Raw genomic sequence first — 23,065 nt, 5'->3', positions numbered from 1 at the left:
GAGAGAAGACGCAGCTGGGCCCTGGAGACGTTCGCACGAGGGGACGACAGAACAACAGGCACGACCGCACCAAAGTTTATCGATCGGTCAAAGTTCAAACGTGTCTCTGCCGAACGACCTTTTATGTGCATGTGTATGTGTATACAGTAACAATCACATATTATATTGTATAGGAGACTGCAGAAACAAAAAAAAAAATTAAAACAAAGGGTGATCGATCGGACGACGTTTACCGTACGGTATTCTCTTTTGGGTTTTCACGGTTAGGTTAGGTTGTGTGTGTGTGTACATAAGTGTAGTGCAACCGTGTATCCGACTGAATCCATTCGGTGGCTATTTGCTGTAAAAACCATACACACACACAAACTCAGTCGGTGGGGCGACTCTTGTGTGTGTGTGGTTTAGTGAAATGCGATTACCCCGATGCTTAGGGTGCGCGCGGTCCGCTGAGACGAAAACTCCTTGAGCGTGAAATAAACCAGTATGGTGTATATATGTATACCGTAGTAGTACTTTCTTAACGGTCAAAGTAACAATTACTTTACTCCTCCGTTCGCCCACGAAAACTTTTTGGCTACAAATGAAAACTTTTGCGTTTGACCCGACACGACCGCGAGCAAACGCACGCTTATGTCGAAACCAGAAACGGTTTTTTTTCTTATTCTAACATTAAAAAAAAAAAAACTACAAGAATATTTACATAGCGGAACCAGACAATATAAAATAAGATCAAGAAAAACAAGGTTTAGTCGTGCGGTGCCGCCCTTTGCGTTGTCTGTGAAAATAATAAAAGGCCGTAATGATTTTTATTTTTTAATTGCTCATACTAATAAGCTGAACGTAAACAATTCGGTCGGAACCGTGACAGAGTCTACTACAGTCTGCACAAATAACCTTACTAGTTTGTGGGGCATGACTTGTTGTTCGGGATAAAAAGTTCGTACTTTGGAGTCGAGCCAAGACGGCGCTTGTACACTCGAGTGTTCCTAAATAGTTTTAAATAATTATGCTCGACAAAGTATTATAATATGCCGCTTTTGTTGAACCTTAACGTTATATTTCCCACTATATTATTCGTAGCAATTATGGAATCGTGTACAAATATTGTATACATTTCAATATTGTACGGCTCGGTTAGTGAAATGTCATTTTTGACAAGAACGCATTCGAAAAATATTATATTAGACGCTATTTCATTACGACGACATCGGTACAATGTTTTAAAAAATATATATATTTTTTTTAACCCATAGGGAGTAAAAAAAAAAAAACAGAATAATTCAAAAAGTTACCGTGAGCTGCCTGTTTAAATATTAAATACGCTTCGTATCAGAACCAGCCACTCGGTGGCCATTTATATTTGATAAATAAACATTTTTTTTTTTCCTTTTGAAGCGACGGTGCTCGAGTTTTAGGAACGGTGAATTTAGTTTGACAGGTTATAAAAACGGTAGCTGGGTGGAAGTACCGCGAAGGGTGGGCGGAAGGTGGGGGAATGATGGAGCGAAGTGAGTAACCCGAGGGAAATTACGGGTGGGTCCAAATGAAAAATACCGGGAAATTCACTTAAAACAACCAAGAATATTTTATGATTATTATTAGTGTTGTTTTTTCTTTTGGTCCCTTTTGTTATTCCCAAACAAGAATATTTTCTTTCTCAATTTTGTCGTCGTCGTCGTTCGCTATTGTCCGCAAACGGTCGACGTGCCAAATCGCCTATTAGTTTTATATACTTGATCGGTAAATCAATATCGTTCAACTTTCCATTCGAGGTAACCAAAAATAATATAATATACCATGACAAAAGTTGTTAATATTAATCATCATCATCATCAGTTCTAACCTTGTCCAAACTAACTGCATATAACTGTAACTATACTGTTTCCATCACATTAAGGACAAAAGGCTGGTCTTTGACGGTGCGTCTCAAGAAGCCTCGCCAAACAACTTCAAACTAATTCGCGTTAATATGTTTGAAAAAACACCGCCCATAAAAGTTGTAAGAGATGACAATTGTAAAGTGTAAAGGTAAGGGCGGTTTGCTTTCTGATCGATAAACTAACTGCACGAAGAAATTTGTCAGGGGATTAAAAAACAATAAACGGTAAAGACGTTTTCGTTGTAATATCTAAAAACTGTACTCGTTATTTCTATAATGTAATAATAATATATCTGGCTATTATATTATACAATCAAATGTTGCATTCTTAAAATTATGTGAAATTATAAAAATAAAAGTTAGTACCTACTTGAGATACGTCATGTACTAGTATTTTTATATTACTGCCGCTTACTTATGTCCCTAAATCTAACGAGTTGTACAAATATATATATTTAATGAATTTTGCATAAAATATCTTCTATCTGATACACTATATTGCTAAAAATTGGGGTAGTGCCAATCACTGGTGCCGTTACTCTAAAACTTTAATTATAGGAATGGAGCTAACAAATTTACTTACACCATAATTATGTGTACCTATTATAATAATATTTGGTATAAAGCCGCCGTAAAATGTTAAAATAAAACAATAATTTGACATTAATTAACCTTCGAATTGTCTTATACGATTTCATCAAAATATAATAAAGCGCAATTGTCATCATTTACAAGATTTTTATCCGTTTCTCTCGTATATATACATATATATTTATGTAAAAAAAAACTTCTAAATAATTAATAAAGATTAAACGCGTTTTACAGAAAACAAACTCGTTTAAAAGGAATTCTAGTGCCAGCATACAATGTCAGTCAGTTCAGTGAAGCGTGCGCCTTGTTTCACATCGCGTTAATTAATTTATACTTAATATTATACTTAAGAGATGTCGGCGGTAAAAAAAATAATGACGTTGCGCAACACAAAGGCAAAAATCAGTGGTGTTCTACGATTTTACCGGCTCCGGTATACGAAGCGGGTTTACTCCTGTAAAAGTAATTTAGATCAGTTCTTTAGAATCCAATATTATATAAATCCATACAACTATGTGTGTGCTTCGAGTTTTTTTCCACTTACAAAGCCACTCGTACGCGACAATTTTCCTTCGGCACAGTAGTAGCCGTGTACGGTTTAATTAAAGGCCTTCTCTTTACTCTTCTCGCGTTACCATTGAGAAGTCGGTCTCTTTAATTAACGTCGATAATTATACCTTAGCGGTGACAGTTCGTCCGAGTAACCCGGTGTGTACATTACCGTCTGTCCTTACCCTCCAAAAGCTGAATTATCGTCTCGGCCGTGTATCTACACCGTTGAGCGGCTCATTAAATAAAACGTAACCGTGTGGGCTAAACATTAAGTAACGGTTGCCGCCAACTGATCCGGAAAACCCCCTCACATCCGATCCAACGGTTTCCTATATAATAGCCGCCGATGCCGTGAAAATCGTGAAAAATAACAGTATCTCTGTGTGTTGCTTCGTCGAAGAAAAATGTACATTACTTAACGCGGGATCTCGTCGCTGTGACAACCGGTGAACGAATGTACTAACCGAATGTGTGCTCGGAGAGGACATAAATCTCAGTGTCGACGATGCGCCGATTTTGTGTTCTAAGAGAGAGTGCGACATTGCTTTTTTGCTACGAGATAAGTACGGATGAACAGTCGGACTGGTATTGTAAATCTGTAATGATAATCGACGAGCTCGCACAAGTGATTTAATGTTGTTTATCTTCAGGTAACAATTAAATAATTCACAACAAATTAACGCGAATCTCTAAATCTAAACATGAAAACAATTTTTCGGTAATTGTCACCATTGTCTATAGTGCGTACTGTATAAAAAACGGAATTTAGATTTTAAATTAAATAATCCATAATTATTAAAACATTATAATTGTTATATATATTTAAAAACGTTCACTCAAATGTTTTCAACGGCCAATTCCGATATATAATATTGTTCTGTTTAATAATAAAAGCTATTATCTACTTGTAAACTGTACACGAGCGCGTGGTTATTACTATTAGCCTTTGTCGTTATCTCAGTAATTAATATTATTATTATTAACCTCTATTGTGTACGGCGAAATGTAATGTCGACCTATTATGTCGGGAGGTCTGTCAGTTGCCGGCGGCGGTGCATGCATGTTTGGTCCGCAATTTACATGGGTACTCGTTATAGCAAATTGCACACCAAAGTCCGAACCGTTATGGAACGGCCGGCGAGTGCCGGCGCCATAAGACTGATAGTGCGACCAGGTTTTCCCCAGTATATAAGTAAAATGGTATTGCAATAACAATGATTACACATCTTGTCGATCTACTCAAATGGGAGTAATCGCAAGATGTGTAAATAGTGTGGTTGAAACGTCACTTCTTTGTTTACATTGAATGTGATCCTTCTGAACTGAACCTAACTCGGGAGATAGATTTTTTTTTTTTCAGAAAAGAGTGTTAGGCCCAAACACACGTTGTGACATAGTGTTGCGCGCTAATTACGGTTAGGTTTCGGTGGTGCTCTTTCAGTGGTCGACGACAAGTGTTCTCTCCGCTCGGAAACGATCCACGTACAGAGTTCATCTGTGCGTTTACATGTGTATACGCGGCGAGGTCACTCTACTCGACAGGTCTCCAAAGGGCGTGCACACAAACAAAGAGACCAAAGTTTAATTGTGTCTCGTTAGCGAGCAGCTTTTCTGATTATGCATCCCCGACCGCCCGTATATATGACACGGGTTTTCCGGTCAAGTCCCGAGGCGACGACGCGCCGGATAGACGGATGTTGTACATTTTTATTATAATTTTTTTTTTTTAACAAGGATAATACCTGCGCTGCAAAATCGGCATATACACGTCATTATTCCGCTCGGCGAGCCGTACGTCAATCGGTGTACATAACTCTCCCACGCAACAGCTGCTGCTGCAAGCATAGCGCCGTTATATTATTATTATTATTATAGCCGACAAGTCAACGGAGGAGACCCTGCGGTGCGTTATCGCGTGCAGCAGGTATACAGAGAGAGAGAGAGAGGCTATATAGCTAGACACAGGCGGGAAAGCGTTAAAAACTGATTTATACCATACTGCACGGGGAACGACGGTCTCTTCGGGACGTTCCCTGTATTTTTTTGCATAATATAATATTAATAATGTGTTATTAAGCACGCGACTTTGGGCAAATATTGTTTAATATGAGGTATTAAAAAACCCCGACCCGAGGCACCGAGGGCGCATTCCAAAAATTGAAAATTCAGCCTCCTCCCTGTGTACTGCCGAATCGATCATAAAGTACCCTCCCCTTTCCGGGCCTTTGCATCTAGCGGTTATTGTAACCGTCAAGGCGTACGCGACTCGCCCGAAGGGTTAAATTATTAATTTTTCTCCGCAAAACTCGGTTTACGCCGACAACAATGGCCGTTTTACCCGCGCGCTTCGGCGACGGCGATAGGGGCACGCTGTGTTAACAAAAAACAGAGAAAGTCGCAAAGATAACAAACGCGATTTCGGTAATTTTGCCGAGAAAAATCATAGCAATCGCCCGTATCTGTTGCCGACAGTAGTAATTGATAAAAAGAAACAACTTTAGATTTCATTTACTCACTCCGTTTATGTCTGTGCTGTGATAAGACCGACGATGACGGTAGGTAGCGGTTATATACAATAGCAGTTTGTTTTTAATTAGTAAAACTAAAATGCAATTTGTTACTATGATGGCCATATTGTCACTTATCGGATAATCTTCATGAAAAAAGTAAATTAAATTCTAATTATTTTATTCATACATTTATTTAACCCACCCAGTTGAGGAATAATGTAATTACTTTAGGTTTTTTTTTAACCCGTTTTACCTAAACGCGTTTTATTAAATTTACAGCAGAGAAGTGTACTCTCTGATTTTTATATGCTCCGATTCCGTTGATTTAATTTTCCGGTCGCAATCACTGTAATGTAATTATTTAATTAATTTGCTCTGTCGAATTGTTCCTTTTTTTTTTTTTGCATTCTCTCCGTGCACTCGTATGTATGTGTTTAAGAACGGTATTATTAGGATTTTCGGAAGCTAATCGGTCTTTGGGTAAGACTACATTGTCGGCTGACAAGTCGTTGTCGCCGTTTGCAACCAACTTTTTCCCAAATGAGCATCCCGAGAGAACGCATCGTTGCGGTCACCAGCTCATACATATTCATCGACCCTCGGCCTACCATATAGTACAACATGTATTTAGTGAAATCCACGTGCAAGCAGACTTTGCCTGTTTTATTCTCCAGTGTGTTTCCTGCGTATATAACATTATGTAAAACTTCTAGGCCGCGCTGGGTCGCTGTATATATACACGGCCGTGGGATTAAGTACCGTCGAACTAGGTTGGAGACCGCGACGGGCTTGTGTGCTGAAAGGCGAGTGTTTGGGAAACAACTTATACCACCAGGGCTCTGCGCTCGGGGACCCCGTTCGAATTTTAGCAATTTGGTTAGAGCGCAAACAGTAGGTACACAGGTAGCAGCCATTCGCCAGTACTTGTATAGGTAAGCTAATATAACATGTACTCAAACTCGAGGTGTTTACCGAAAACTCGTGAAATTGAATTAATTTTAAACTTGTTCGCCAAACTGTTCATTTTATAGCTCGCAAAGTCATTGGTTGTTAATTTGTGCGCTCCGGCATTAGTGATGTGTTGAAACAATAAAATAACGTCTTATGGTGTTGTTTTGTTTATTTAACGAGCGTATAAGGATGTATGGTATAAGTCGAGGCGCTACTCGGTTAGCAACGTGTTATGCTATGCCCATAATATGATTTAAGCTTCTGGAAATAAAAGACATACCAGTTATAACCAAACTCGCATTAACCACGGCTGCCAACTAATGAATAAACAATTTCTGGCTAATTATAGTTTATTTCAATATTAAATAATTCTAAAAACTTACTTTTATAAATGATAATTGCAAAGAACTGTCAGTCTAGATTAAAATTTTCCTAAAGCTTAATGTTTAGTTAGATTGTACAAAATAAGATGACAGTCAATTATAGCGAATTAAGTAATGCCTCTAATGAGGGTTTAGGATTTCGGTAAAATTAGGTTTTAATATATTATTACAAAACACAGTTGCAATCATTTATAAATGTATACATTTATAAATTAAAGTTATTAATTAATAGTTTATTCCATAGAATACACTATGGCTGACCCCATGTAATTGTGAGTGTAAGGCGAAGATGATGAATAAGAAGAAGAGATCATAGAATACGCCTTGTGATTCCTCTGGTCTGACGGAGAGCTTAAATATTGTGACTTTTCTCCATTAAAACTGTAACTATCATCGGTAAAGCGTTATTATATTACTCGATGCGAGTGTCTTATGATGGTTTCACTTCACACTTATTGCACTAAAAAAGAGCTCAAGTGTTCGTTGTGTGGCTATTGTTGGGACGGTGTACGGTTTCAAACTCGTGTGTTCACTTGAGATGTGTGCTGATACGACAGCGGAACACGTCATAATATAACAATAATATTGTGTATGCTGTGTGTGTGCAGCTGACGCTTTGCACAACGGCTGAGTATACTTATACTATGCTCCCTTGTTACTACATTTGACGAATCGCTGGCGTACAATATTAATTGAATTTAAAACGACCGTTCACTATAACTGCTGAATTAATTTCTTACTCCGAATGACGCGAATAATGCGTTTCCATACGAATATTATTATTATAAATTGAACACATAACGTGTATAATATCATTTGAAACGTGTATATATATATATATATAATCCGGTACAAGTCGTGCTTTATGTCTTGAGCGATTTAAGACACAAATATAATATAATAATATAGTCATACTGTAATAATAGTTAATTTATCAACGATTTAAAAAAAACAAAAAGACAAAATATATAGGTAAAAGATTAAAAAATAATACAAATGATATAGTCTTACATCAGAACAACTAACATTTTAGAAAATATCTAGTTTCAAAAATGAACACAAAAATAAATTAGATCAAGACAGCATAAATTTGTATGTATTTGCTTTTAAATTTATCATGTAGTCTAGTGTTTAAAACACAGCGTTTGAAATGTTCTAAATTATTATTAATTAGATTCGATATTGTTTAGGTGCCATTTATTCCAATGTTTTAGATTTACATTAAAAGTATTAAAAATGTCTTTGTACGAAAAGCATTTGAAAATTGCCCTTAAAATAGCTTTACATTTATTTAGATTAAAAACAAATATACCCGCTTTTGTAAATTTGTTGTCCCTTCTGTGCTCGAAGCACTCCAAAACTAAAAACTAAAATATATTTTTTATGTTAATGTGATATGTATTATGTACCTACTGCTAAGTAAAAAATTATAATAATGGATTGCTTTGTTTTTCGTTTTCTTTTTTTATGTTTCATGCGCAAAGTAAATTTAATTAAATACAATTCTGTGATTATTTTCATGTTGTAATAATTTTTACCCTGTTTCGCGAAATTAGTTTTACCGAAAATAACTTAGTAAATTACATTCACAAACTTCATTACCAGACGTAACTTTAAATTGTTTTTTATTATTATTATTTTTTGTTTTTTTAAAGACTTTCAATTACATAATATTTTCATTTCAACCCATTCAAAGGTTTTTGGTAATTCGAAAAAGCGGTTATGCGGCGCGGGGGGTCGTCGCCCAACCCTCGTAATTCGATTTCCATTCTTTTGCCGGTGTTAAAATATTATTATTGTAATCCGCAAATCAGTCTAAATATTACAACACACACAAACGTGTAGGGAATAACGCGGAACATGGTCGACAGTTTTCTTTTGAACTCTTAACACGCGTGAAACGCAATAATATATATTGTGTATGCAGCTTTTTACATAATATCATTATTATTAGCATTATTGCTGGTATGTAATATGCTTTGAAACACACTGCAATAATCGCCTAACTAACCGCGTTCCACGGCCGCAGTGGAAACTACACCATAGATATGTATTATTTGTATCAGATATGATAGATATATATATATTAGATATGGAACAGAACGCGTCTCTTGAATACAAATCCGACGGGCGATAAATGTGTTAGTTTTTGTTCTTGGGCGCGCAGGAAGTTCTGTTAGGGTAGGTGTACACTATATAGGTATGTACACTTTGAAATCATGTCAATATAATAATAATAGTAATAATAATACGCAGAGAAAAATATATTAGGTATCCGTCCGAAATGCATTATCTCGCCGTCGGGTGAATATTAAATCCATCGTTTGCCGGTGCGTGGAAACTTTAAAAAAGGGGTCGCTATCGGACCGGGACCACGCAGAAAGTTTTTTATTTTTTCTATACACGATAAGAAGAAACACTGACTCGCCACATGCTAGTGCGCGTTGCAGTCTCTGCGGTGTCGTGCGATGGGCCTTTTTGTTGCTTTTGTTGGCGAGGGGACAATTAAAAGGTCAACGGGTTTAATGGTTCTTTCCGAAGTGTGTTTTCCCAGAGAAATGCATTTGCGGCAGCGCCGAACACGGTGTTCGTAGGCAGGCCGCTCTCGGCTATGGACCACCATAATTTAGGCATTATTATTATTATTATTGTATGAACGTGTAGCGGTACAACCTAGCCTACCCAGTGCGAGAATATAATAATATAACGTGTGCTTTGTGACTATCATTAACCGCCACTGAGCTGATTGTCGGATTTCGTCCATTGTTTCAACCCACAGTAGTCGTTTCCGTACACCTGTTTTAATAGCTGTATTATTCGCCAAGTACGTTATTCGACATGAAAACAAACAAAACTTTACTTTTTATAATAATATATACACTGAAGATTAAACAAGAAAATAAGTTCCAAGAGTCAAAAGTGACTAACCACGGTTATTAAAACAAAGAAGTTGTATAGTTAAGTAAACCCAACATTTTTTGTTAGTATAATAATCCGGACAGAAATTCCATGTCCTCCATTAAATGTTGGTTTATTAGAAGTTCATAATGGTATTTGAATGGATAGAAAACAACCTTAAGGAAACTAAAGTTATTTTAAAGGAACGAGTAAGTAATTACCATCGATTTTTTACTTGTCGTGCTTACCATATTGGGGTAACTATATTTTACTACTTGCTTCTTTGAACTTTTATAATCTGTTCTCGTATGTTTAGATGTGCTTTATATGTTAGGTTTGAAATGGGTTAATAAATAGTTCAGCTAAATAGGTAAAAATAGGCGATATGCTGTACGGACAATTGTCACAATACTTTAAGCATTTTAAAAGCAAAGTCAACTAATGGGCCCTGTAAACGGTGCCACACAAAACTGATGTCGATTATAAATAATTGTATAAATAACATCAGCAGTATATTTTTATCCGATAACAAGAAAAGTGTTAAAAAACGATTATGTTTTCCAGGAGAATGTCGCTCAGCGTTGGGAATGGAAGGCAGCAAAATTCCAGATCACAAGATTACAGCCAGTTCTTCGTACGAAGTCAAATCGGTGGGACCGCAAAACGCGAGGTAAGTTTAAAGTTCCCCCCCCCCCACTTTTACGCCGACCATGATACCCGATTGAATAAAAGCCGTACTAGAATCATTTCGCTCTGGAAATTTTCCCAGTCGACATTACCCACAAGGTCCAATAGAAATAGGCACGAACAAAGAAAAAGTTTTTATTCTCCAAATTAAGGCGCACCTTGATTGCGTTACCCATAATATCCCACGAAAACCGACACGAGCGAGAAAAATATGCTGCAATCGAGCTATATACGGCAGCCTCACGCCCACCGAGTACTGAAAACTTTTAACTGGCTCCCTATTAAGTCAAAAGCTTAATTCGGTCCGCAAGAGTCATTCAGTAAGTTTATGTCGTTAACAACAGCGGCGTAGTCGACTTCTATACGAACTTCTGATTGTTTTTTTTTCTCGGCGAACACAAAGCGACGGGATAATAATATTGAGTATGATGAACAAAAAAAAAAAAACAATGTTCTTCAAAACTTTTACTCGGTTAACAGGGGGAAAAAAGTAATTTGATTGAATTTAAATAAACTTTCAAATAAAAATAAATTCTCATGCGGCGAAACCTAATCTAGTACTGTAGTAACTATCGAACTGCGTTGTATTTGATAATGGTCTACAGGAAATAGATGCTTTTTTTTTGTTTGAACTGTACTCCTGACCGGCCCAGGATTTTTAGAGGTGCTGACACCGAACAAAAAATCTAGGCCAACCCGATGACGTCAGCGGCTGAAACGGTATTTTTTAGACTACAAAGTTGACAACTATGTATTATAGTCGGTTAAAAGAAAATTCAAAATCTAATACAAACTAGTCTTTTGTCGAATAAAATAATAGAAAGCTTTGGTGGTATCTGCGTTGTCCTGTTGCACACGTGTGAGGACCGTCGTAATCCTTATCCGGTCCTTTCATTCGTCTCTTTTTGTCACCACATTGTCACTATCCATTCCGCTCTGGTCCGTTTCTCGCTTGATCACACCCGCAATTATTTTTGTTTTTGAACTTATCGCTCTTTCTAATCTTTTTTTTACTGGGCTTTTTTCCTTTTTTTTTGTATTCCACGGTTGACTAATTAGATTGTCGGTAGTCGGTGATTCCGAGAAAATGGCAGATTGTTTTTTACACTGTACTCGAATTTCCCGGTAACGTTATTTATTTTTTTATCCGAATCAATACAAACGAGATAATACTTTGATCGCACTGCCACGGGCGATTGCCGATTTTGATTTGTACGTCGTTTAGCGGTAAATTCGTTACGAAGAAGCCAACACACCGACTAACCGCTTAGCTCGCCTGCAAAACAAAAGGCTCCGGTAAACTTTGCCGGTAGTGGCGGCTTGTAAACTTTTCTTTTAAACTTGTTGTTCCTGCGTAACCGGTAGGCCATTAGAAGTTATATGTACCCGTCTGATATGTAGCGGTCTGTTACGGAGAATGTCCGACGGCTGTTTTCTTGTAAACTTGACACGTGAGTCCCGTTTATACGCAGGCAATAGCTGTATATTATAGTTTGTACACTTTTTGACTTATTGTTGGCGCGATAACGCCCGGCAGTGGCGGATAACATTAGCTGGGAAGATTGCGAGGGAGTTACAAGTGTTTGTAAAAAAAAAAAAAAAAAGATTATGAAGGACGAAGGGGACGGGAAGGCGGTAAAAAGGTAATAACATTTATTATGGCCGGCCGTGTATAGTTATAAACGGATATTGCTATTGCTGTTGCATTTAGTCGCGATAACACCGTCTCGTTACGCGGTTAAAACGGTCGCACGAGCCAAATAATAATTTTTTTTTTGTTGTTTTCTTAAAGGGCCCGGCATAGCCTAAGACGGTTTTGGTCGCCGTTGATTGACATATTACACAGGATAAGACGATTAAAGTAGCTATAAGCGTTAACGCGGACCGCGGTGTTAACATGGCTAGTTTATAATATTATAGTGTGGACAATGACCATAATTATTATGGTGGGTAACGCGTGCAAACTAAATGGATACTATCAGTTAACGAAAAAATCGGTGCGGGCGGCGGTCGTTCGACGATGATAATCCGTTTTGCCGTTTGAATGTTGCTATAGCAGCGGTATTCTTGTTATTATTTAACGTGATTTACATCATAAATATTATTTATATTATATAATAATAATAATATGATTATAATATTCGTGTAACGGCCGTATTGTTGTTACATTATGCGCACACAATAGCGCCCGAGGCGAGTAATTCTTCTTCTCTGAATAAAACGAGAAATCCATAGCGACTAATAAGATTACTGGTGCAGCCCATAGACGGATATCCGAAACGTCTTGTTTCCTCCGGTCCGTTCTTCTTGTTCCTTTTTTTTCCCCGCCCTGCACTACCCGTCGCTCTCCGCTTTGCCGCCGTCGTTGGCTCCGGGTAATAAATCCGCTTAGAGCCGGTCGGTCGGTCCGTAATGAAAAACAAAGCTGCCGAAGACGATAACGATGACGCGGTGGAATGGTAGGAAAATGAAAGTCCCGTGCGCACGGAAAACTGGATTTTGGTTTTATACGTATTCGCTGAGGGGGAAGAATAAAAAAAAAAAATAATAATAATTGAGTATTTTTCCCGTCTTTTATTCCCCCCCCACACACACAATGAGATTTGGAGGAGATTATCGCCCGGGTTGTTTTTTATTTTATTTTTTCGTGTTCGCCAAAAGTATCGCAATATTACCTACAAAAAATGAAAACAAACTTTACACGAACACGTAGAATACAAGTCGTAAAACAAAAATGTAACCGGTACGTATTGTACCTAATAAGATGTATAAAATATACTCTCGTATACAGCCCAAGGTCAGCGTCAATCAAATCGTCCGCGATGAACGAAACCGTACTGAAATCTAGACGATGAAAACAACCCTCTTGAGCGCCGGTATAACCATCATTATACCGTCGCCCTTGCCGATTCAGCATTAACATTGAAACCTTAAATGCAACGCACCTCCCCTCGATACACTGGGAAATTTAATTATACCGAATATTGACTCACATTTACCTAACATACCTTGTCCAAACCGATTAATTGAAGCTGGAACAATCAGAAAGGTCTAATAGTAAATTACATACACAGCCTCGATGGTGTCGTCTTATGGTCTACGGAAATTCGTGTAACAAAATATTTTCTTTGGCAAATTTGTCTTAAAACTTATGTACAAAATTTTAATTTTTTTTTTGTCGATAAAAAATTGCCAAAGATTTTTTTCCGCGATTAAGAGCATAAATATTATACACTTTTCTCCCGACGAGGTTAGCGACGGAGACCTTTTTTATTTTTGAGATTAGGCTCAAACTCGATATCGTGCCAAATGTTCAACGATAGTAATTTGACAGCAGCATACAGAGGAGGGCTCAAACGATTTCTCCCAGAACGCCCCAGGTGTTTGCCCGGAGTTTGTGCCGCATTATCTGACTTACCCGAGTAAACTGTAATGCTATTGGCTAGCCATTTGATCGTGTGTTCACTATATAAAAAGTGACTACCTGTAGTTCGGATGGGGTGAAGCGATTTCCTATTGAATTACAAAACACATGCGAAATTGATCGTCACGACAATGCCAGCTAGGTATATAATTTAATTAACCAACAAACATATGGGTTTCTTTCTCTACGTTTTTTTTTTTCATTTGCACACATTTCTCCCACACACAAGAGTTCTTCATTATTTTTTTTCCACCGGCCATCCCCTCGGGAATGCGTTTGATTGACTTTCAGAAATTTGTTTACACGACAACATCCCTTTTTTTTTCCTCTTTAAACATTCAAACCGTTTACACAGACCCTCATTCGTGGAACGTTTCGATTAGGGCGCAGTCCTTTTGATGGCCATGCAAAGCACACTTTGGCGAGTAGTGCACACGACACGTATGTTCAATGAACACGGGTAAAGTATTGAGCGAGACAAATGTTCATTGAAATTTCATATTTCAATCAGAATTTCCCTAGAACATAATATTATAAAATGTCATCAACAGGGCAATATTGATATTCATAAGCCCTAGGCACTAGTTAGGGGCTTGTTTTCAGAACAGTTAAATAAAACGAAAAATTAGAAAGCGTTATATTATAAAAACAGTATGTTTAAATGTATTTTTTTAAAAACTCACCATGTACTGGACGTCTGTGAGTTAATGACATTTGTGCATTCCTAATTGGAATAAGTACTAGTAGTATAATATAGTATTAATCTAAGGTTTTAGCACAAAAACAATTACTATTATAATATAATGTTCTCAATGTCTTTTATAAAACAATTCCCAAAGCTGGCGTTGTGCTATTATTCAAACATATATTTTTACTGTGAACAAGGCCAGCAAGATAAAAAGTTGCTGGTAGGTCAATGAGCTGATGTGGTTGTATAATAAGTGATTAGTAAAACTACCCTATACCGACCGGTAATGTTATTGCATTGAAAATTATTGATTTAAACGTGGCCCGCAAACTTTAAAGTGGAAAACTCGAGTACACAAAGGTATCAATAAAGTGTTATTGAGAATCCATTACTAAATGAACGAGCGAGGTACTTCATGATGTGCCATCAAAGAAACAAATATAACCAATGATCTTTTGAATGTATATATAAACACGTCAAACTCACTGCAAAAGAATGATGACCGTGTAATTTTCCATTGGTTTTTAATTTAAGTTTGATATCGGCTAAGTGCTTCGATTGCTGAAACTGAGAAAGCCATTAGTTAATAGGTTCCGCTTTTCGAATTTAGTTTGCAGATACACATATATACATTCATTACACACACACACACACACACATACATATCTCTCGGTCTCTAAAACATGGTATCCCCTGGGTCCAACAAAACAGCATGTGCAACAGTACGGTTAAAGTTTTATCAAAAACACAACAAGGGGGAGATCCGTGCGCATGATACCCAAACAGCAGTTCTCTGAACAGAGTGCTTCATTTTTATCAGTCGTCAGATGCAACACAGCAGATACACCTTTGTGCGCGTTGCGTTTAACTCTACTTAATTACGTGATTCGTTTTAATTAAATCAGCGCGTCCGATGTGAATACTCTGCGCATTTGTTTGTTCCCTTTTGTACGTTATTATATTCATTCAACACACGGTGAAATATTAATGCAACGGACGCGCGCAAGTACAATATATGTATAGAGCATTGTTGAATATTATGATTAAACCTAGTTTTTGTATTGGAAGTTCTCGCCGCGGTCGATCTTTGTTCATTTCAACTGGCATATGAGCATCCCATCGCTGTCGTCTTAAGGCATCCAAAAGACCGGCCACTTCAACCCCGGCTGTAGGGGGCGCAACGTTGGTGGTTTTGAGTGGTGTCGAGGGGCAAAAACCGTATTCCTTTCACAGGACGGCGACGTTGTATGGCACAACAACAAATAAAATCATAATAATAATAACGGTGATGATGATGATAATGTAGTAGTTAATGGCCATCTTGAAACGTCACGTCCCACTCGACGACCGCATCAACCGCTTCCCGTTGTATTATTATTATTACTTCTTCCTTTGAATACTACGCCAACCGTTTCAAGAGACCGATTCCGGGTGGTCGGTGGCACGTATATACATGATATAATACATATTATATTATATTATCACAACAATTATTATGTTGTATAGGTAACTTGAGGCAGTATTTGTAGTACATTACACCGAGGCGCATAGTACACACTCTGATATGCGTCAAAAGCAAAATCTATCTGAGAAACTGGTAGCAGGCTCGTTATTGTATAAGTATTACTCCCACGCTAGTTTATTGGCCTTATTTTCGGCATAGTGTTCTTGGAAATCCCGAGTTAGCGATGGGTTTTATTTGATTACACATACTTAGATACGCACGCTAACGGCTAACTTCATTAAAATAACATGTTTCACTAGTAGTGGCTAACTTCATTAAAATAACATGTTTCACTAGTAGTACAAGTTAACGCTACCGTTTTTTAATAACATATTTGATAACATGTACCTGTTAATACGTGTACATCACATAAGTTGCCGTATATTTAACCACTTCGGCGGTGAAGTTTTCGTTCCATTACATTACAATGTAATGGCTGTATACACATAAGCTCTTTGGTGTATGCCTTGCTAATTCATACAGCCCGCATCGCTTCTTTTACACGCGTGCACGACGTACCTCTTGAAATTCCTTTTTAATTAGTTGTCTCGCGTTTTGGATAATACTGCTAGTCCGACGTGTCACAATTTATGCACATTGTATTTTCGTTAGAACTTTGAAATAGAGTACAAACAGTAACTAGATAATGTGAACTTATGAAGTAAACACGACACGGTGTATAACAGGATGATGGTACCCGCTAACCGTCGCTGCAAATTTATCGACGATAAAATAAATTTACAAATAATATGATTTATTTTTTTATGCTTATGTCAATTTGTATTATAAAACAGACGCTTATAATAAAATCAATATGGATAATTTTTTTTGCGTCTATTATCATATAACGTTTAAAGCAGACGACAGTGTAAAAGTCGAGGGTTAATGAAAAATTAATTATGAGTTTGCAGACAGCAAAAAAAAATATATTTCTCATGCGCTTTTAGGTAAATTAAATTAAAACCATACTGCGTTGAAAATTGGAATACATTAAAGTATTCAGTCAATGGCCGGGGGAATTATTAAACTACACGGACAAGCGCATAATATGAGATTAAAACAATTTTGAAAGTTGCAATAACTCTCAGCATATTTTAGAACATTTGTAGTGAAAATTTGTATTTAAAAGACGCTCATGGCAAATTTTCAAAGTGATGTCCTTAGGAAAGTAACGCGCTTCGTAAAAACGTTTGCAGTAGGCCAAAAAATAATGTATTCCAATTTTCTATGCATATTAAATACTATTTAGATAAAATATAATAAAAGAACGCGAGCTTTAAGTTAAAATATGTTCGAACGAAAACCGCAATGGTCAAGCGACCTCATTTGGCTAGGCACAATATGATAGATTCTCTGGGAAAATGCAATCACTTTTTAATACCTTTTTTTTTTTTTTTTTTTTATGCTGTGTGGTTATGTCATACAATCGAGGAGGTCAAATTGTGTGGGGGGGCGCCGTAGTTATTATCATTCTTTAACGTGTGCGCGACAATCTGTTGTCGGGAATCGTCGGCTCAGCAACAGAGTAATTGGACCGGAGAAGACCGGCGGGGTCGGAGAGCAAAAACCCACTGTTTGCTCGTCGAGTTCGGTTAACCCTGCGACGGGGAGGTGCCGTGGGATTAGGGTACCTAACTGATGAGGGGGGCGGCACGGCGGGGGACGAGGTCTGTGTATTGCCCTTTTTAAAGTGCTGACATTTCTGAAATGTCGGCGCTCCGGCGGAAGGCGAATTAGTGTAATGGACCGTACGCGGCCGAGCTTTTGTCTCGAAGCCGAAACGGGGACTTTTTTTTGTTTTTTTATGTGTGTATATTTTTTTTTAATAAAAAAGCCGGACCGGCCACGCCTCGCGTCCCGGCGACCGATTCGTTTAATTATTCGCCATACACCGGGCTGGCATGTACCGTGTATTTAGGCGCACGTGGACGTGAAAATTTGCATCGGTCGGCCGACAACAACACCTAGTACGCACGCGGAAAGGTGATCCCAAAACAATATATTTTTTTTTAAATTGTGTTTACACTCTCACTTTACATACGCGCAATACATCACTCGGGTAAACACCACGTGCTTTTGTTCGGTTTAATAACAAGAGCTTCGCGCTCTTATCATACCAACAGCTTGGTGGAACGGCACTAGAAATTATTATAATAACGCGGTACACTCGTCGGCATATGATTTATAAAACGATAAGTACCCCTGCCTTAAGATTAAGAAGTGCAAAATCTACAGGACATCTGCGCTATAACGCCGTAATGTATTCTGTGGCTGGACCCACACACATTATTATACCTATGATATCGCGGACCAGAGGGCGATTCGGACGTTACTTAAGGATTAATGTTGGGATTTTGTCGTTTTAACGGCCATCCCGGGAGTCGTGGGCGAATAAAAGCTGTTCAGAAATCGGCGGTCGTTTGGCGCGCGAAAAGTATAGGATTTTTTTTTTTTGCGCTGCTGAAGCTAACGCGGTGCGCATATATTATGACAGCGGCATTGAGTGCTTTCGGAGAGCGGTTTGTACACGGCAGGCGACCCCGCGGGCACGAACCGAACTCGACGGGTGATAATAATAATAATAATATGTCCCATTGAAAAGCACACCACACAGAACACCGTCGGAGGGTTCGACGTTCGACCGTGTAATGTACACGGCATGTAGTATAACACGGTATGCGTATTATGGTCGCCCGAAGCGGCAGCAGAATATCATGGAAAACGATTTTCCCGTTACCGCGAACAGGAACGTATTTTCAAAAATTAATTTCATCGTAACCCACCCCCACCCATCCCAACACCTAAGCACTGGTTACCGTGTACAAATCATTCGCAAAGGACCGCCGGTCGAAATATGAACTGCCGCATTGAGTTAAGCTTCAACAGAGTTTCGCGTACACCGGTGGTTTCTCGGTGTAATAGTACTTGGAGCGAAAATAATACATCAGTTTCGAAACGGGCAAACGTCTGGAAAGTTTTACCTACCTACCTTCAAATCTCGGTCACGTCGCCGCGCAGCACTCGCTTATCCGTATCTACTAACCGAAGCGTTAAGAAATAATCATTTTTTTCCAACGTACGATTGTGGAAAATTACCGTATCTAGAACATCAGTCCATAATTATCCCTAAGGCAACCAAACAAAGTCATGGGCTAAAACATATTTATATTATTTTTGTATTTTTAGAAATCCTCTTGACGAGTTACCGTCACACAAAGGCACGGCGTAAACGGAAGGGATAGCTTGATTGTATTTATAATATATATATATTACTTGGTAAATAGCAAAATAATGTTTTACATTCGAACGGCGTTTTGAAAATGTCACTTACCCTAAATCCACACGAACAATTTCTCGAGAAAACCAATACTGGTATTTTTTTTTTTTAAAGGCAAACAAATAGAGTTAAGTATATATATATATATATATAGAAAACTGTGGATTTTACGAGTGCCGAGCAATATAACGTTTAATGGATCAGAAATATCGCGTCAAATGGGTAAAGTTCACCGTTCGGGTTTGTCGAGTTTTTTTAAATTGTCTGTAAAAAAAAAATTGCGATTTTGTACGCTTTTAAATTTCAAACACAAATCGCACAACTCGCGACGGAACGCATTTGTATTATTGTAAATTGGCTATAAAACCGAACGGCAACTCTAATGAGATTTTTTTGCAACGTGGTGAGCCATTACTTTTTTCAATTTCAACAGCTATGCGCAATGTCCCCATTCGACAAACCGCAATGAATGAATGAAAAAAAAAACCGAATTAAACCTTTTACTGTCCAAGGTATAGCTGATGTAAATGCTGTTTGCAAATATAATAATACGGTGCGATGCGAATACCAAATGCTCCGACGTCTTTGTCCGGCGACCAACGGAGAAAATCATTTGTCTTCGAGTGCAGCGCGTCCGACTAGAAATCACAATGAGCGTTAAGAACAAGAACAATGGCAAGTGTTTACCCCTATAACAAGTGTTGAATGCAAGCGACAATGATTATTATTATTATTATTATATATATATCTAATATACGGGCACGTCATGCGAAACGATCGGATTACCGCGCGCCAAACGAAAGGGGTGGAGAGAAAAATCTCAAAAAAAAAAAAAACCAGACTGGAACATTATGGCGACACGCGGACAAGCGATAGGGTGGTCGGAGAAACGGCCAGTCATCGTTGCGTATTATAGACATATTATTATTACAATGGGAAGTACATTCAGTTTCTTATCGACCGACGTTGGCTGTTACGAGTTCCCACGTTCGCAGTCTCTGCCCAAAGGGATCGTAAATAATAACACTGTTACTTTGTTGCTGCAAACAACGCCGAATGTGTTAATTTTTCCACCCCCCCCCCCCCTATGATTCGTGCGGTAATCCAACACGTGTTGTCAATTAACCTGTCCGCGACAAACAACAATATCGGTTTACTTATATTATAGTAATAATACAGTTTTCATAATAACAACGTAGGCTAACGTCCGGATTATGATCGCGGCCGTTTGAAATTCGATAAACCCACGGTGAACACAATAACCGCCGAGATTAGGCAAAAGAACATACCTAATATTGTTATGTTATAATATATACACTCTGCAAACTTAACGATTATACCACTACTAAGGCGCGGCGTCGGGGTAAAACGTCCACATCCGTTGTTGTTTACCGAAATTGAGACAACAACATCACAATAAATACAACTCGGTACTTAATATGATATAAATCACTTCAAGTATGTATATATATATATATTGCGGCCGTATTTTATTAAACCTCATACACTCGGTGATGTTTTTCAATATTTTTTTTTTCCTTTTTTCCAAGAATCTCTTATATGTATTCAGTCGTCTCGAATCAAATAAACGTCGCAAACCAATCACTTTAAATCTCGAACCACTTGCGTTAACAAAATATAATAATAAAAAATAATAATACCTAGTAGTAGTAGCAATAAAAATATAATAATATACGAGAGCATATTGGACCGGCAATATATTTCGGTGGGTATAATTTAAGGTTAGGGTAAACTTTTATCCGAAACATAATTTTCTTTTATCTCCAACTTTTTCTCCGTCCGCAAAGTTCCTCCACACCACCTAACCTTTTCTTCTGCCCTTCGCGGCTGGACCCCCCCCCCCCCCCCGAAAAAGTAAAAACTGCGTTACCGAGCCGGAGGAAAGAAAAGTTGCGCCGGTAAAAGTCTCGGAACCGATATAAAACGTTTTATATATTAAATTTTGCTAAGCGGCCGATCCGAGAACAGGCTGTATGACGGCAACGGCAAACGGTAAAAGTCGCGAAATATATAAAAAAAAAATGTTTGAACAAAAGCTCATGTGAAAAACATACTTGAAAATACCTTTACCGACTTACCTACCTGTTAACTGATATATTTTTACCGAGTTATCAAAGTAAGTATCGAAAAGCCGGCAACTGCCGTGAACACCGCAGTTCTAGTCTTATACATGTTATAATTAATCGGCAGCAACCAAGAGCTAAGAGTTAGAACTAAGAAACTAGTTATTTGCAGTTAGAATAACGGTAAACGCCCACTCGTCTCAGCTGTGTAGGCTGTAAACTATAGTCCGTCGATAACGCAAAGTACTTGCCGGAATACTTGTGTTTGCCGTTTTGGTTTTGATCAATTTTCGGGATCTGTGACGGTCCGAGATAGAAAAAAATACAATATAAAAATAAGCGGCACTATTACCTGTGTGTAGTATCTACACAGGAATTCCGGGAGCCTTCGGTATAGTTTTATTTTCCAATACTGCATAACCGTGTGACCCCGGGGTATTTGTCAGTGCGTAAAGGGGGGAAAATGCATTACATAAGTCACACAAATCACGGTTTCTACACATTCTCCTCGCCGCTCGCCGTCATTTTTTCCCGTCTAAGAAAATGTGTTTGCACTAGGGGATGGCAACACACGGTGCAATCGCGTTGTAATGTTTGCGCGGTTAGGGCACGGCGATAAAAGATTACCCCACTCGAGTGCGGCAGACATCCGGCGCAAAGCCAACACGCCGCAATGAAGAGATACTAGTGCGAAATCGTGTCCGCGGGGCTAAATTATACTCTGAATGATGTATGAGCAGCCCGGCCGCGCGATTAGTCGGCCATCGCTCCTCCGGGGCTTTATTATTTTTTCCACTTTCAATTTTAATTCATCCAACCCTTTTACATAATATATATATATAATATTTTGTTTGCTCAAGTCGTCCGGACCCGGGGCTCGCGTACATGTTTTTCATTATCAGGTGAGCGCAGCAGTCTTGTGTGATGCGGCACGGTCGTTCAATGGCCCGCGACGACCATATTATACCGTTTTGTTTACCGACCGGGACGGCACTGTGCGGAGACGACAAGGGGGCGTTGGGATTCTTAAAACGTTAAAACTCAAAATTAACAAGCTAGATTTATTTTTATTTCGACAAACCTGATTCGGTCGTGTGGGAAAAATGTTACAAAAAAAAAAAAAACACTTTCCATTAATCATATAGTAGGTATACTATATGATATAGTGTTTGTAGATTTTATAATAACAATTAAAAATCAAAAAACAAACGATGACGTTCAAGGGTTCTGCGTTGTTCTTACAATTACACAGTATCGTCGGTGCGTGTGTGTGTTGTTCGATAAAAAAGAAGGTAAACGGTCGTCGGCCGCACTATATTATATTTTTTAATGTTTTAATTAAATTTTATCGCGTAATTCGCGCGGGTCATTTACAATTTTTTCCGCTCGAATGTGATTTGGCAATATTTTTCATTATAAAAAAAAACAAAAACTCCACTATCGACCTATGCAAGCGTTTTCGCGGCGATTTGTCGAATTAACGCCCGGAGCCGAATAAATTAACGACAAACTTTTTTAATTAACCCGGCGCAGTTGTATTTTTGTCTTATTTTTTTATCTTCTCTTTATCGCACAACGGCAAACTTTTCATTTATATTATAATCCCGATTCCCTGTCCGTTACGGGTATTTAACGTC

General features: G+C 38.2%; 2 protein-coding genes across 3 annotated transcripts in view; one reads left to right on the top strand and one right to left on the bottom strand.

The window, feature by feature from the left end:
* LOC126832950 (myrosinase 1-like) overlaps window positions 1–14,570 on the bottom strand; it is a 129,995-nt gene extending 115,425 nt beyond the window's left edge. Inside the window, exon 1 of the mRNA XM_050564012.1 lies at window positions 14,559–14,570. The gene's annotated coding sequence lies outside the window, so the exon portion shown is untranslated. The remainder of the gene's footprint in view (window positions 1–14,558) is intronic.
* The window catches only part of LOC126832949 (discoidin domain-containing receptor 2-like), a 141,857-nt gene that overhangs the window by 73,980 nt on the left and 44,812 nt on the right, over window positions 1–23,065 (top strand). For both annotated transcript variants that reach the window (XM_050564010.1, XM_050564009.1), the window contains exon 4: window positions 10,329–10,434. In XM_050564010.1, the coding sequence (XP_050419967.1) occupies window positions 10,329–10,434 (106 nt within the window). The remainder of the gene's footprint in view (window positions 1–10,328; window positions 10,435–23,065) is intronic.

This window comes from Adelges cooleyi, unplaced genomic scaffold (assembly GCF_023614345.1).
Source record: "Adelges cooleyi isolate 19-005CV unplaced genomic scaffold, UGA_ACOO_1.1 ACOO_flye_CR_arks_rails_tigmint_CR_PRNA_167, whole genome shotgun sequence".
NCBI classification, from domain to species: domain Eukaryota; kingdom Metazoa; phylum Arthropoda; class Insecta; order Hemiptera; family Adelgidae; genus Adelges; species Adelges cooleyi.
This window is presented reverse-complemented; position numbering and strand designations above follow the sequence as displayed.